We start from the raw sequence: 16,121 nt of genomic DNA on the forward strand, positions 1-16,121 counted from the left end.
CTTCCCTGTACATCTAATTTTGGACTTTAAAGCATAGGGAGATAAAAGTAAATGGCGAAGTTCATGAGGTTATGTTAGGCTTTAAGCTTAAGGTTCTTATTCCAAACCTTGTGTGGGCGACTGCTAGATTATTTCCTGCTTGAAATCACAGAAACTGATTACAATGCGTTTTTAAAGTACGTGACAATACGAATGGAGTGAGAATGGCAAAGTGAGAAGCAGAACAAGCAGCAGGCCTGTGCAGTTAATGGTTGCACTGCACAGTCCTAAAATAAGAGACAAGTAAGTTCAGATGTTACGTTCTTACCTTCCATGTCAGTTAGGCACATTTTTAGCACATGTGCAGGGGCAACTTTTCTTTTTTTTTTGACATTCACATCTATGGCTGTAGCTACATATAACAATGACTGATCTGTCTGAAGAATGACTTTCATATTTTAGGATCTCATTTCGCACACATTGTGGACATGATTCAATTACTTTGAAAGCTGTGGGATGCTGCTTTGACAGTCTCATGTGTCTTCAGCCAGTTAAAGCCACCGACCGAACTGAAAGTTCTCATTATTACTAACATTATTGCTGTCTATCATGTTAGCAAAGAACTGCGGTAAAGGCTACATCCTTGATGTTTTCCCTGCAGACAATATGTGAGGTACAGTAGACTTTATTTCAGTTATCACAGTCTAGAATAGGCAGATAAGATAATGGCAAAGGCCCCAATATTCGACATATTAAGCAGAATAAGTGTCAAGTGTAATAAGTAAAAAAAAACTATATGGATGCATGATGGAGGAAAATGTTCAGATTTAAACCCTATATTGATGTGCTACAAACAACAATGCTGCCAAGTTTAAAGGGGCATTAATAAAAACCAGATTGATTAAAGACGCATCAATTTCTGCTAATCACATAAATCCACATTTTTTTTTCCTTTAACTGACATAGGTAATCTTATAAAATGCAAAACTCTACTAGTAATACACACAAAAACCCTTCTCCTACCTGGATGTCAAAATAGACAGTTTCATTAAAAAAAGATCTCAAGAGCAGTCTATGCTGGGAGTTCACATCTGCAGAAAGAAGTGAACTGGATGTAATAATCAACTTTTCATAAATACAATACCAGAATAGGTGGTATTTCCTAATTATTGTATAATATGTGGGTATACTGTATGTGCAGAATACTAGGACAAGACCATATCACTAGTGACTTCTATTTTCCTTTCACTCCAAGTTGGACCATTGTTTCCAAGTTGGACCATTGTAAGTGTAGCGTTGCTTCTGTGGGAGCTGCTGTTTTTAACTGGTTCTTCCCCAACGGTGCAGAGGCTTCCAATCACACAGGCAACATTCCATTCACTCTGCCTCCAATAAACAGTCTAGGGCAGGGGTCTTCAAACTATGGCCCTCCAGTTGTTCAGGAACTACAATTCCCATCATGCCTAGTCATGTCTGTGAATGTCAGAGTTTCACAATGCCTCATGGGATGTGTAGTTCCGCAACAGCTGGAGGGCCGTAGTTTGAGGATCCCTGGTCTAGGGGATATTTGTTAAAGATCTACCACTTGCACACCAAAAGCAGAACAGCACACAGTCACTAGGATCTTGAGCTCAGGTCATTACTCCACCAGGCACTCTTCAGTGAGTTCTCCAGAACAGATCCTTAGGCGAACCTGCTTAGTTAGCTCCAAAGGTAATTAGGAATAGGACCACCAGCTCTGCTATAGCTGGACCTCAATGACTCCATCAGAACTGCCTCACAGGGGCAACAGCCCCTGAGGCTGGGGACTTTTGCTGCAGGACAAGAACAGGGCTGCTCCAGACCGTCTCCCCAGCCACCTACTGGACACACCTACCCAAGGATTGGCTGCAGCACAATAAATATTCAAGCTCTCCATTTGACTCTTTCAGCCCTCTATATTCTGGAAGCCCCCAGAATGCAAGGTAACGCAAAAAAACCTGCAGCCTGTGAGATCTAGAACTGCCCAGAGAAATCAATCGCTGCTCCAATAATTACAGAGGAGCCAAAAAATAATTAAATGTTCCTATCATCCTAGCAACCTACCTAGGAGGGTGCTACATATGTATGGATATTTTAAATTGGAGGGACCACTGTGGAATCCCAAAATCACTGTAATAGTTGGCATTACCACAGTGATAGTTGCAATCTTCTGGATCCTGTATCAGCGACTTCCCTCTACTGGCTCCTGCCACTGCCGCCAGTCATTTTTTTAAATGAGTACAAGGCGTGCTCTGAGTTTACAAAGTTTATGCTCTCCACCTTGTCCAATCAGTGAACATTCATTGAAAAAAAACAAGGCACACTAAAAATGGCAACTGTGCCGAAAAAGCGACTGTCTGACTGAACACCGATCACAGGGGGTCGCTCACTCGGCACAGCCGCCATTTATAGAGTGCACTGCATTTTTTTCAGTGACTAATGTAAGTATACAACAAAGATTATACCTATAGTTCACTTTAAGCATCAAGCATGTATTATCGTAGTCCCATTCGATAATATCCTAAATGTAGTCACTAACTACTGCTGAATGAACATCTAAGGCTAACCACAGATGGATCGATTTTTAAATTTTTTTGATCAGCCAGCAAGTTAATAAAAAACAAGTAACCAAAAATAAACAGATTCCCCCATCCACACATTCCAGGTGCTGCGCTACAGTATTCTGACAGCGAGGACTCCACTGTGGCAATACACTGATCAGTGTTGCAGTTCTGATTGAAGGGAATTTTTCCAAAATTCCTGTTCGAGAGAAGCTGATCGACTTCTCCTGTGCAGAAACAGCCATAGATGAATCAAAATTTAGCTGATTCCTGTTGAACTGGCTGATTTTGAATCCATTAAGGTTAATGGATGTCTTAATGGTGTTAACAAGCTTGTGTTCTCTTCATGGCTAATTCTCTCTCCATACAAGGTAATACAGCTTAGAAAGAGATACCCAAATTGTTATAAAGAAGAACGCACAGAAAAAAAAAAATCATATGTAAATAGTTGGTTTGGGCTGCTCATTCTTAACCACTTGCCGACTCCTGCACGACTATTTACGTCGGCAGTCAGCCCCTCACAGGCAGAGCGACGTAGGGCTACGTCGCTAGCCTGTAAGGGTTTTGGGAGTGAGCGCGCGCCGCCGGATGCGCGCTCCTGCTTGGTCACGGACCCCCCCGCGCGTGTGCCCGGCGGACCCGATGTCTGCCGGGCACTCGCGATTGTCCGTGACAGCGGGAGAAAGGCAGGCGGCTAGTGTAAACAAAGCCGCTGTCAGTTCTCCCTGTGTAAGAATGGTGATCAAACGGTTCTACTATGTAGGACCGTTGATCATTGTTCTTACACATCAAGCCACAGCCAATCACAGTTAGAAGCACGCCCCTAGGACACACTTAACCCCTCCCTCTCCAATACAGTTAACTCCTTCACTGCCAGTGTCATTTTTACAGTAACAGTGCATATGTATAGCACTGATTAGTGTAGTAATGTCACTGGTAACCCCAAAAGTGTCAAAAATGTCAGTCAAGGGTCCGATCTGTCCGCCCCAATGTTGCAGTCCCGCAAAAAAAATCGCAGATCACCGCCATTACACGTTTAAAAAAAAACAACAAAAATGCCAAAAATCTTTCCCTTTGTTAGTAAACGCAATAACTTTTGCGCAAACCAATAAAAATACGCTTTTTGCGATTTTTTTTACAAAACATATGGTAAAAAAAAAAATTGGCCTAAAATGTTAAAAAATTTTGATTTTTACATTTTTTTTGGGGAATTTCATATAAAAAAATGTGAAAAATATTGTTATTTTTGCAAAATTGACGCTGTTTTTTTGTTTATAGCGCATGATCAAAAAATCGCACAGGTGATCAAATACCACCCAAAAGAAAGCTCTGTTTGTGGGAAAAAAGGACGCCAAATTTGTTTAGGTACAGCGTCGCACGACCGCGCAATTGTCCGTTAAAGTCACGCAGTGTCGAATCGCAAATAGGCCCTGGTCAGGAAGGGGGTAAAATCTTCCGGGGCTTAAGTGGTTAAGAATTCCATGCAAAATAATGGTACCGCTTTCAGCACCTAAAATCCGAAAGAATCATACCGCCAGGGAGGTTAAATGTTTTATACATTTTCCACATTCAATTTCTGACATTAAATTGGTCCATGTGCAGTAAACTCAATTACACTGGACATCGTTGTCTGAAATATTTAGGACATGTCACATACTTCCAGCATCCTTCTGTTCTTATATATCAAATGATAAACTGATCTAATAGCATTCAGTTTATGGCAAAGAGAGAAAACATGACATAAAAACTGACATTTGATAATTAGTTCTTATGTTTACCTCTTTAATCTGTAGTCTCTATGAAGAATAAAAGCTTTTAGTGAGGATCTATTAGTGGCTCACCTAATAGTGGCTTGCCATTAAAATCTATCAACACCCAGATACAAAAGGGATGTCTTCATTTAATGGAGACTGCTGGTTTTCTATGTCACACACGGACCAGAAGTATGGATTTTTAAAAGTGTTTTGTTCATTATTAGACCACAAACACCCCGGGGAATAGCGAAAGGCAGCATATATGTACTGTATTTCAGAAATATATTTATAACATCTAGTTCTTTTTGAAAATGTACCTTCATATTTTATCATTGTTGCCCAGCAAGCTTAAAGGCAATATGCTGTATTGTTATTATCATAGCTGTGCCTTAAATGTAAAGATGTGTCATGTATGTATGTAGCTTATTTTACCCATAAAAAATGTGTTAGATGGCAGCCAGCCATTTGGAAATGTTTGCAAAATGAGACTATTCATAACTGCCAAATGTCCTGGATATAGCAGAACAGTCCTAGCATTTGGAACACTGTGTTGTAGTGTCTGTGTCCTACAGGGCCCAGGACATTTGGCACCAGTGCAGAGTGGCAGCAGGTTGCTGGGTGCTGGAATGCTCTCTGAATCAACCCAGGAAGAACCACAGTACTGCCAGGCAGCGTGATCCTGCCCCGACAGTAGAACTATGTTCCTGATATGACATAGTGTGCAGAGAGGCAACATCATGGGAGTGAGTGATCAAATAAGAAAAACAACTGACCACCCATTAATTTGGTGAGGGTTAATTGTTTTCCCAATGACCACTAATAAAAGGGGAGCTTTAATATTACTGCCACTGACCACCAATGCTGGGGTTTATTTTTGCTTCCACTAGGAGTTTAAATGTCATTAAACCCAAATCCTCAAAAACTGTCAATGTGTGCCATATTACATGCTGTTCACTTCCTGTCCTGCTGTTCACTGTCCCTCCTTTCTTGTCTGTGTCTCCGCTACAGCCTGAGATTGTGTAGACCAGCAGTTGACATCTACTGAGCATGCTCCAGTTTCAGTTCCCTTCTAAACTGTTAATTTCCTTCTTATTCTTATCTGTGCAGCCCATGTGAATATAGAGTCACACATGTGGGCGTGTACACAGTGGTAAATTATTCTCTCCCTCCCCCCTCTCTCTCCTTCCTCCTCTATGCCCTAATATTGCTAAACCCTTTTGGAGTGGGATATAGCATGGTGATTGATGGAGGCTTCACCTCCCTTTTTTTCCGGGCACACCAAAGACACTGGCTGGAGTGGCGTGACACAACTTGTGATTGGCAGAACTTACTCCAGATCTCTTTTCACTTTAAACAAAGTGAAAGCTATTCTCAGTCAACATCAACTCCGCCCACACCATGTTATTGTAAAAAAAAAAACAACATTTGCTATAAAATATAGATTTGTATGAAGCTTTAAAACACTTTCTTGCCATTAATTATTTATTTTATTTCTCTATTCTAAAAAGCCTTTTTTATGTTGTGTGACCAGCACAGCACCAATCAATGCTGTGCAGACACAGATTATTACATCAGCAGACTAGACTAGTACTAGAAACCTCTTCCTAGTTATTTTTTATTTTAGATTTATACAGTGGCATGATCTTCATACATAAATATAAGGGATAATGTCAATTAAACATTGTATAGTATGTTTAGTATAACTTTAATGTTATTGCAATGACACTAGTAATGTGGCTTATTTTCCCCCACATTCTCTTCCATGTACCACCTGGCCACTGTGGAACGTATAGAAAAGCAAAGGGGTAAAGTGATACAAATGTTTGGCCATACAAGCAAGCGGTAGGTGGGTGGATGCGTTTTTTTCTTTTTCCCTTTAAAGAGTTTCCCCTAATTATATTCAAATGTTGGGAACTATGTCCTTATGATTTAGAAGCCATTTATAAAAAAGTTCAAAACATAACAGACATTTCATCAGCATGTATACAATAAAATGCACCTCCACTACACCTCCAATGTACATTAACGGCCGGGCGGGTGCTCTGTTGTTCTGGGCCCAGTACCTGTGCGTCCTAGCAGAAGTATGTGCCGCACGTGCCCCATGGGGTTTGCAGTGGCATGATCTGTTACCGCTGTATCCACCGGACACAGTCGATAACTGATCACGCTACCAGGCCACTGTGAGCGGCCCTGGTACCATGTGATTGCTGTGACCAATCACAGCGATCGCAGTCACAAAGGTAAGCAACGCTGTCATTAATAATGACTACTGTGATTTGTTCTAGCATTTTAGGGCCTCAAGAAACTAAATGAGCAGTGAGTATATCAGGTTTGATTAATTTTTAAATTATATATACCATAGTTCTTAGACTATACCTTTCACAAAAATGGAATACGATACACTGGTTTGTATGTTTTTTTTAACAAAAAAATATGCAGAACACATTTTGGCCTAAATTTATGAAAAAGGATCATTTCGTTGCAAAATTTTATAACAGAAACTAAAAAAATCGTGTTTTTTTTTCAACCTTTTTATGTATTTTTTAGATTACATAGCAAAGAAATAAAAAAAAAAACAGCTGTGATTAAATACCAACAAAAGAAATATATCTGTCTCAAAATATGATACAAAATGTCATTTGGGTACAGTTTTGCATGACTGAGTAATTGGCATTCAAAATGTGATAGTGCTGAAATCTAAAAATGGGTCTGGGCAGGAGGGGGGTGAAAGTATCCAGTATTGAAGTGGTTAAACTATGCAATAGCATGGTATACAGTATACAGAGATAAAAGCACACAGAATATGCCAGCAGCCCCTGTACCCAGCGTACTCAACAAATCCCATTCTTAAAGTGAACCTGGGCCTGGAATAGGCCCAATAAAATGTTTATATATTCTGAACCAGCAATGAAAGCAGTTTAAAACAAGTCCTCATTTCTTTCTGTACTCAATAGGTATTGTGTATAAATTTGCAACAGGGGCACAGAAATCATTGTATTTTTTCCATTACTTTCTATAGCACCAGACTCTTGGCAGCCTGAGAACCTTCTAAGGGCTCTTTTACAGGGGCTGTCCGATCAGGTCCGCCTGTCAGTTTTTCAGGCAGACCTGATCAGACTTTGCAGTCTCCCCTATGGAGCGGCGGTTGTCAGCGGTGGCATGTCTGCTGACATCCGCCACTATCCAATCCAATCCCGTCCGCAAAATCTAGATAGATTGTGGTCCTATTTTCCATGCGTCTGGCAGGTTGGATCAGATAGGATCAGATGAAAATGGACAGGCGGTCCGTTTTCATCCAACTTCCCCATAGAGGAGAGAGGGACTGTGTCCTTGTCTGCTCTGCACGACGGAGCAGACAAGACCTGTCACCCGCCTGCTCAGCAGGAATAAGCAGAGTGATCCCCGCTGAGCAAGCTGATTCTGTTAAGTGGAGGCGCCCGTATGAAAGGGGACTAACACGGCAAATATTTCTAAGCTGTTAGAAATGACTGAACCTGGACTGTTTAGTCTTTGTTGTAATCCTTGAGAATAAATTACTTAAATTGCATCTAAGGTTTAAAAGGATAAGCATTTTATTTTGTATTTCAATTACTTATAGCCTACTCCTATTACTCTGAGCAACCTTTAAGTTTAACCACTTCAGCGCCAGGCACTTTTACCCCCTTCTTGCCCAGGCCAATTTTTAGCTTTCAGCGCTTTCACACTTTGAATGACAACTTTATGCATATGAAATTTTTATCATTTTTTTTCACATAAAAAATTTGGTGGTATTTAACCTTCTTAGCGGTATTCCCGAGCGTGGCTCGGGGTTAAATTTCAGAGCCAAAAGCGGTAACCCCGAGCCACACTCGGGGTACCGCCAGAAGCATCGCTGGATCCTGTAAAAGAGGTTACTTACCTTTTCACCGGGATCCACCGATGTATGCGAGTGGTATGCGGCGGCGGATCTTTCTCCCGATCCTCTCCATGCCCCGACTTCCGTCTCCTGCGACGTGACGTTCGCAGGGGGGTGGAACCGGCGGCAAATTCAAATGTAAAACACACCAAACACACTGATACCATTCAAAATAAAATAAATTCACATTACATTTCCCCACTGTGCCCTTTCCTGCAGTTTTACTGTACTTTTTATGTATATATATATATATATATATATATATATATATATATACGTAAATATATATACAATATATATATATATATATATATACAGTATATATATATATATATATATATATATATATATATATATGTATACATACATACATACTTTAACTTATTTATAGTTTTTTATTATATTATAATTTATACATTTTGTGTTTCAAACTTTAAGATGTTATAAAGAAGAACGCACAGTAAAAAAAAAAATCATATGTAAATAGTTGGTTTGGGCTGCTCATTCTCAAGAATTACATGCAAAATAATGGTACCGCTTTCAGCACCTAAAATCCGAAATAATCATACCGCCAGGGAGGTTAATCATCATTGTTTTTTTTGTTTTTTGCAAAATAAATAAATAAAATAAGACTGAAATAATTCGTTTTTCTTTGTTTCTATTATAAAAGTTTGCAAATAAATAATCTTTCTTGATCAATTTAAGAATTCTGCTACATTTTGTTGGTGAAAAGAACACAAATCAGTGTATATTATTTAGCCTGTAAGAAGGGTATAGAGTCCACAAACTATGGTATATATCTGAAAATCGATCAGTCCTAATGTACCGACAGCATACACTTTAAAGTTAAAGCAGTTGTAAACCTGGGGAAAAAAAACCTGTAAGACAAAGGCATAATGAGCTAGAATGCATCGCATACTAGCTCATTATGAAATACTTACCTTAGAATGAAGCCCAAAAGCAGCGGCCCGCACACGGCAGACATCTTCCCGGGTGTTTCTTCCAGGTTCACGGGCTCCGGTGCTGTGATTGGCCAGGGCCGAGATATTGTCACTCCTGCGCATGCGCACGGGAGCCGCTATTTACGGCACAGGCTCAGCACAGTAAGCCGGACCTGCAGAGCGCATGCGCCAATGACATCACCGGCTGCATGCACTCTGAATATCTCCTAAACTGTGCAAGTTTAGGAGAGAGTCTCAGTACCTACAGGTAAGCCTTATTTTATGCTTACAGTACAATTAAAAAAGAAGACTTTACTTCCTCTTTAAAGCAACAAACAAGGCAGCATAAGTATATGTTTTTATGATTGCAAACTGCATAAAATATGCATGTCTCTTGTTGCTATTTAAACATATTTATATAGACATTTAGAAAAAAAAAAAAAAAAAAAAGATAAAAATCTAAATTTTATTGCAATGAAGTAGCCACTTGCTGTAGCAGTAAATTAGCTGCTTACATGGAATCATAATTGTGTGCAACTACAAGTGCATTACATGTGCGTAGGCAATAATGTGTGTCCTATCGGGTTTGCAGAGACATGAATGCAATAGCATATGCACAATTTCTTTAGTAAATCAGGCCTATTATCTTCTGCAAAGCAGATAAAAATGTTGACACTCACTATAAAACACAACAAAATGTGTACTTTTTACAGCACATGAGTAAAACAAAGAAAAACAGATAAAAAAAGAACAAAATATATATTTGTAAAACAATGAAGAATAGGCCTAGTGGCCTCAAGCGAGTGCAAAGTAGTATATGAAACATTTAACCACTTCAATACAGGGCACTTTCCTCCCTTCCTGCCCCGGCCAATTTTCCCCTTTTAGCGCTGTTGCATTTTGAATGACAATTGCGCGGTCATGCAACACTGTACCTACACCAAATTTATGTCATTTTTCCCCCCACAAATAGAGCTTTCTTTTGGTGGTATTTGATCACCTGTGGGTTTTTTCCTTTTTGCTAAACAAATAAAAAAAGACCGAAAAGTTTGAAAAAAAAAAAAAAGTTTTTTTGTTTATGTTATACAATTTTGTAAATAAATAAGTTTTTTCCTGCACTGATGAGCACTGATGAGACTGCACTGACAGGCACTGATGAGGAGGCACTGATGGGGTGGCACTGATGGGGTGGCACTGATAGGCGGCACTGATATGCGGCACTGATAGGCACTGATATGTGGCACTGATAGGTAGCACAGATATGCAGCATTGGTGGGCACTGATAGGCGGCACTGCTGGGCACTGATAGGCGGCATTGATGGGCACTGATAGGTGGCACTGACGGGCACTAATGGACACTGATAGGCGGCACTGGTGGGCACTGATGGGCGGCACTGATCGGCACTGACGGGCGGCACTGATGGGCACTAATGGGCACTGATAGGCGGCACTGGTGGGCAATTATGGGCACTGGTGGGCGACACTAAAAGATGGCAATGATGGGCACTTGTGGGCAGCACTGATAGGGAGGGCACTGGCGGGCAGCACTGATGGGGAGGGCAATGGGGGGCTCCCTGAGCCCTGATTGCCATCCCTGGTGGCCATAGTGGGCAGCCCTGGTGGTTCTAGTGGCATCCCCCCCCCCCCGAGGGTCTGCACTGGTAATCAATGATCTGATTACCAGTGCCGACCCCCCCCCCCCCCCGCTGTCAGGGGAGCCGCCGTTCGGCGCTCCTTTACTCGTGCCTATCAGGCACGAACTAAGGAAAGCCGATCAACGGCTGTTCCTGTTTTACTATGTGACCAGCCGTGATTGGACACGGCTGATCACATGGTAAAGAGCTAAGTCAGTAGTCTCTTTACCGAGATCGGAGATGCAGGGTGTCAGGCTGACACCTCGCATCACTGATCGCCGCTCTGCGCGCCCCTGGGGGGCGCCCAGAGCTGTATTATCCTGCCACCGTCATATGACGTCCGGTCAGGATAATACAACCACATTCCCGCCGTTAATTGCCTATAGGGCGGGCGGGAAGTGGTTAAAGTAGTATTAAACCCAAAACCAAAAATGTATTATATTGCAGCTTACCGATCATTAGATGTGGTAGCTGCATTTGTTTTCTTTGCTTTGGCTTTTTTTTTATCTGTTTTCACCTGGTGATCTGACCAGTAACAAACCTCCTGTATTAATGAGTTACAACTCTGGATGAATGAGCACAGGAGGCACAGAAAACAGCAGCATTGTCAGTTTGGGGGGCGGGCAGTGTTAAATGTATTAGCAGTTTTGGATACATTAACAAATTGAAGCCAAACTCTGGCTTACACGTTACATTAGTTACAGCAAACGGGTTTTTTTTCCTTTTAGGATAAACAATGTACATGAATAAACAAATGCTGATAATTTTAATCACCCATGGCAGCGTTAAGTGGTTTGTCTCATCCATATAAACTGACACCTTCTGCTGGAGAGCTTGTGCTGTAAAAAACTAACAAACTTGCTGGCTGGATCAGCAGATGAAAATAGAATAAATAAAGCCTAAAAAAATATAGGAAATAAAATAAAAAATAGGAACTGGTAAGCTGCAATATAACAAATGTTTGTTTTTGGTTTAATACTGCTTTAAAGCTGGTTATGTTTTGTTAAAAAAGTTTAATTTCAAAAACGTTTGTTAAATTTTCTTATGGTTAGTGAGATCAAATCGCTGTTCAATTTTACCTTGCAGTGATGAGAGAATTTGAAGGTCAGATGGAACAAACTAATTTCTAACAGAGTATATAGTTTCGGAAAATCCATTTACTCCAAAACTAAATGTTAAAGGGTAAGTATACCTTTTGAAAGAAAATGATGAAAAGAGTGACCCCTGGTGCAATGTCTGGCTCCTGCAGACTCTCAGTATAACTGTCTGCCCATACCTCTAATACAGGCAGGCAGTTACTTGAACTAGGCGGATGCTCACCAGCGTCCTCATAGTTCATTGAGAAATAAAAGCTGTCACCCCCAAGGGCTGACAGTACCTGTTGTCTATTCATTTACAGGAAACTGTGAATGAGTGACGTGGCCTTGTGGGGTCAAATTGTGACAGAAAGTGCAGGGAGGGGATCTACCACTCGCTGTCACAGGGAGGTGAACACCCTAAAAACGCGTAATTGACAAGTTGCACATGCTCAGTTTGGTATATAATTCTAGAGGGTTTTTTTTTTTCTTAGGAGAGTACATGTGATCAGCACAGGGCCAATCAGCACTGTCCAGACAGAGGGTCAGGAGTCCTGCAGTCTTATAGGACAGTGAGAGCAGAATGAAAACTCCTCCTACAAGCTTTAACCAGACACTGATAGAATTAGCAAGATTGCTATATACTGCTGATGAGAAAAGGTATTTTGCAGTTTATATTTACAAAAACCATTGCATGTCCATGTTCTGTGTACTGTGGGTGACCAGATATAGTAAATGCAGGGTCCTGGGTTTAGTAAACCTTTAAGTAAACAAAAGATATGCTATTTCTACAGTGAAAGTGAGCAGACTATGATCTAATGACACCTCTTCCTTACCCTATGTCTTCAGCATCTTCATCACACTCAGCCCCATATTTGCAGACTCCACATCTCGGATGTTTCCGGTGAACCTCAGTTCCAGATCCTTCATATTCTGCAAATAAATAGTGGCCAGTTCAGTGTGAGCTCATGTACAGATTTACTAAATGAAAGCACATAAATATCACTTAAGCACTCTCATGAACAGTGAGAAGAAAAAACAAAAGAGTTAGTCAAAGGCTATATACACACTGGTATCATGTGAAGCTGAATGGGGCGCTCAGAATTTCTGATGCTGAATACTGAGAAACAATTAAATTGCAGAAAAACAGACCCACCACTGACATTTATTTATAGAGGACATTAGGTCACAATTCACAGCGAACGGCACTGCAGTGTACCAATGTACATAACGTGTATTACTGCAATGACCTGGTGTAATTGGGCCACAACCCTCCCTATCTGTCCTGGGGAGCACTGGGACAGAACGTGATGGAAAGTCCAATAGTTTAAAGTGATCTAAAGCTAAAAACATTTTTACCTTAATGCATTCTTTGCATTAAGGTAAAAAATGTTTTATGTAAAAGGAAAGCCGCGCTATATCTGAGATGTGGAAATGATCTAACTGACTGATAAATACAAGAACAAATAAACATATGAAACAAATAAATGTCCCAATGATTGACACAATTGTGCCCAATTGCAACCAAAAGAAAAGTTCAAACAGCAGCAGAAGAGGTCCAGTACAGGGTGCCGTGTACAAGAAATGAATCCACCACCATAAATAGTGACTTTCTCCGCCGTTAATGTGACATGCTGGAGATACGCTATGCGCTTACCAGAATATGTAAAAACATCAGCATCCAACTCAACATAAGGACATCAATGGATTAAGCAAATGTAGTGCTTCTCTCAGGATGTTAGTCAAAGGCTATGTACAACCTACGTAGAAACCTACGCGTTTTGTCACAAATGACGGCTTCCCCAGGACATCTGTTCTATTAAAAACTCTTTTGGAGAGATTTCCTTGCACATCTTCTTGTGTCTCTGGGACAGGAAGTGAAATCTCCCAACCACAATGCGGACAGCACAAAAAATCCAGAAACAGAATAGAAAGCTCTAATGTTTCTTGTTATTTTATTTCTTTATAGGCATTCCTGTAGTATCAACAATTTACACAGCACTTTTACATACTAGTCCCTGCCCTCCAGGAGCTTACAATCTAAGGTCCCTATCATACATACATGCACACACATACAAGGGCTAATTTAGACATGAGCCAATCCCCTACCAGCATGTTTTTTTGGAGGGGTGGAGGAAACCAGTGTACCTGGAGGAAACCCACGCAAGTATAGAGAGAACATGCAAACTCCATGGGGGAGACCGGAAGCAGGAAACAGGGAACCAGGGATCCCAGTCCTGCAAAGCAGAAGTGTATATGTTTTTGAGAAACTGACATTTGTTTCATATATTTATCATATATTTTTATATAAGCATACAAAAATACATACAAAAATAAGCATCTCTTCCATTCTGTTTAAAAAAGCATGCTGGGATTTCAAATACAAAAGCTCTGCACTATCTTCATGCTTTCTAGCAGGCTGTATGAACATACATTTGCACTTTTTGCTTGCAAAGAAGGTGGAGGGCACATCCCCTCCTTTAACAGCTTTAGGTCTACTTTAACCACTTGACCTCCAGAAAATGTACCCCTCTTCATTTTTTGTGATACAGCACTGCGTTACTTTAACTGACAATAGCACGATCATGCAACACTGTACTCAATTTATATCATTTTTTCCCCACAAATAGAGCTTTCTTGTGGTAGGATATAATCACATCTGCAGTTTTTATTTTTTGCACTGTAAACAAAAAAACTGACAATTTTGAAAAAAAAAAAAAAAAAACAATATGTTTAACTTTCTGCTACAAAACATATCCAAAACATTTCAAAAAATCGCATTTTCTTATAAATTTAGGCCAATATGTATTCTGTTATTCTGTTACATATTTTTGGCAGCTAAAATCCCAATAAGCATATATTGATTGGTTTGCGCAAAAGTTATAGCGTCTACAAACTATGGGATATATACTTAAAAAACAAAATTGTAGTGCTTCCAATGATTAAAACAATCCATAAATATAGAGTCCATAAAAAAGATCAATGCTCCTCTTTAAATGTGCAAAATGGGAAAAATGGAAACTCACTAGAAGCAGATGCTATCTCTTCAAGAGAAGAGCCAATACACTTCATGCAATTCAATGCAGGTGTAGTTCTTAGTGTGTATTTACGTCTAATATCTAATGTTGTCACCTCCTCAGAATCACGTGCAATGACACTCAACCATAAGAAAGAAAAATCTCATAGTGTAGTAATTGACTATTAAGTAATAAAGGTAATCACCCATGCTCGTGACAAATGTATTTAAATCCTTACTTCACTCTTCCTTCCCCCACATGCAATGCAAACTCACCAAAAGGTGTATATTCCCATACACCACAGATGTCAAACACAAGGCCTGCGGGCTGAATCCGGCCCCCCAGGCCTTGCCCTGTGGCCCTCGCACCCAGTTTTGCAAGTGAAATATGGCAGTACTTAATTTTACCACCTCTGGCTCTCACCTACCACTGTCACTTGTAAACATGGAAGCCTTCTGAGTTTAGAAAGGACAGCTTTGCTTTCAGCAGCTCCCGGAATTAACAGATCCCTGCATATACTCGCAGAGGGGCACGGTGGGGACAGATCTCTAGAATCTGAGAGAAAGAGAATGATCTCCCTACAAGGGAAGGCAGAGCCGCCTAAAGAAGGAGGTATTAGGGCCGGGAAAGGTAGGAGAGAGAGATGAGTGGAAGCTTTGAGGGTGGAGGGTTGGGTTTGCACACTGTGCATAGTGAACCCCTAAACCCTGCACTCTGTGCATACGGCACCCCTGGAACTGCACTCTGTACATAGCACGCCCCTGAACCCTGCACTCTGTACATGACACACTCCTAAACTCGGCACGTAGTGTAATCCTAAACTGCACTCTGTACCTAATACACTACTGAACCGACACTCTGTATATAGCACACCCTACATACAACCAGCCCTTTGAGGGCAACCATACTGTTGATGCAGCCCACAATCAAATGGAGTTCGACAAGACTGCCATACACTATGCAGCAAGCAAGCTCAGCAGGGATGGATGGATCCGGGCAACACCATCTGTATCCTCAACACTAGGTCTTTAATCAGATATTCTTGGGGGGACATATAGCCGCTCACACCACCAAATGATAATCAAAAACGCTGCCACTGCAAACAATAGCGTGGTGGTGTGACATCACATGGACAGTTTCACCCTCCGCTCACTTAATATTGTAACGCTGTATTGCTCTATTCAGTGTGTTAAAATAAAATTGTAAAAAAGAAAAAAAAATGCACTAAAAAAAGAAAAGAAAA

The 16,121-nt window shown here is 40.7% G+C and overlaps 1 protein-coding gene across 1 annotated transcript in view; it reads right to left on the minus strand.

Moving 5' to 3' along the window:
- Positions 1-16,121, minus strand: part of TMEFF1 (transmembrane protein with EGF like and two follistatin like domains 1) — a 311,438-nt gene that overhangs the window by 70,597 nt on the left and 224,720 nt on the right. Inside the window, exon 5 of the mRNA XM_082258289.1 lies at positions 12,698-12,794. Coding sequence (XP_082114415.1) covers positions 12,698-12,794 — 97 coding nt within the window. The remainder of the gene's footprint in view (positions 1-12,697; positions 12,795-16,121) is intronic.

The sequence above is a fragment of the Pelophylax lessonae genome, assembly GCF_965119305.1.
Source record: "Pelophylax lessonae genome assembly, chromosome: 5".
Lineage (NCBI taxonomy): Eukaryota > Metazoa > Chordata > Amphibia > Anura > Ranidae > Pelophylax > Pelophylax lessonae.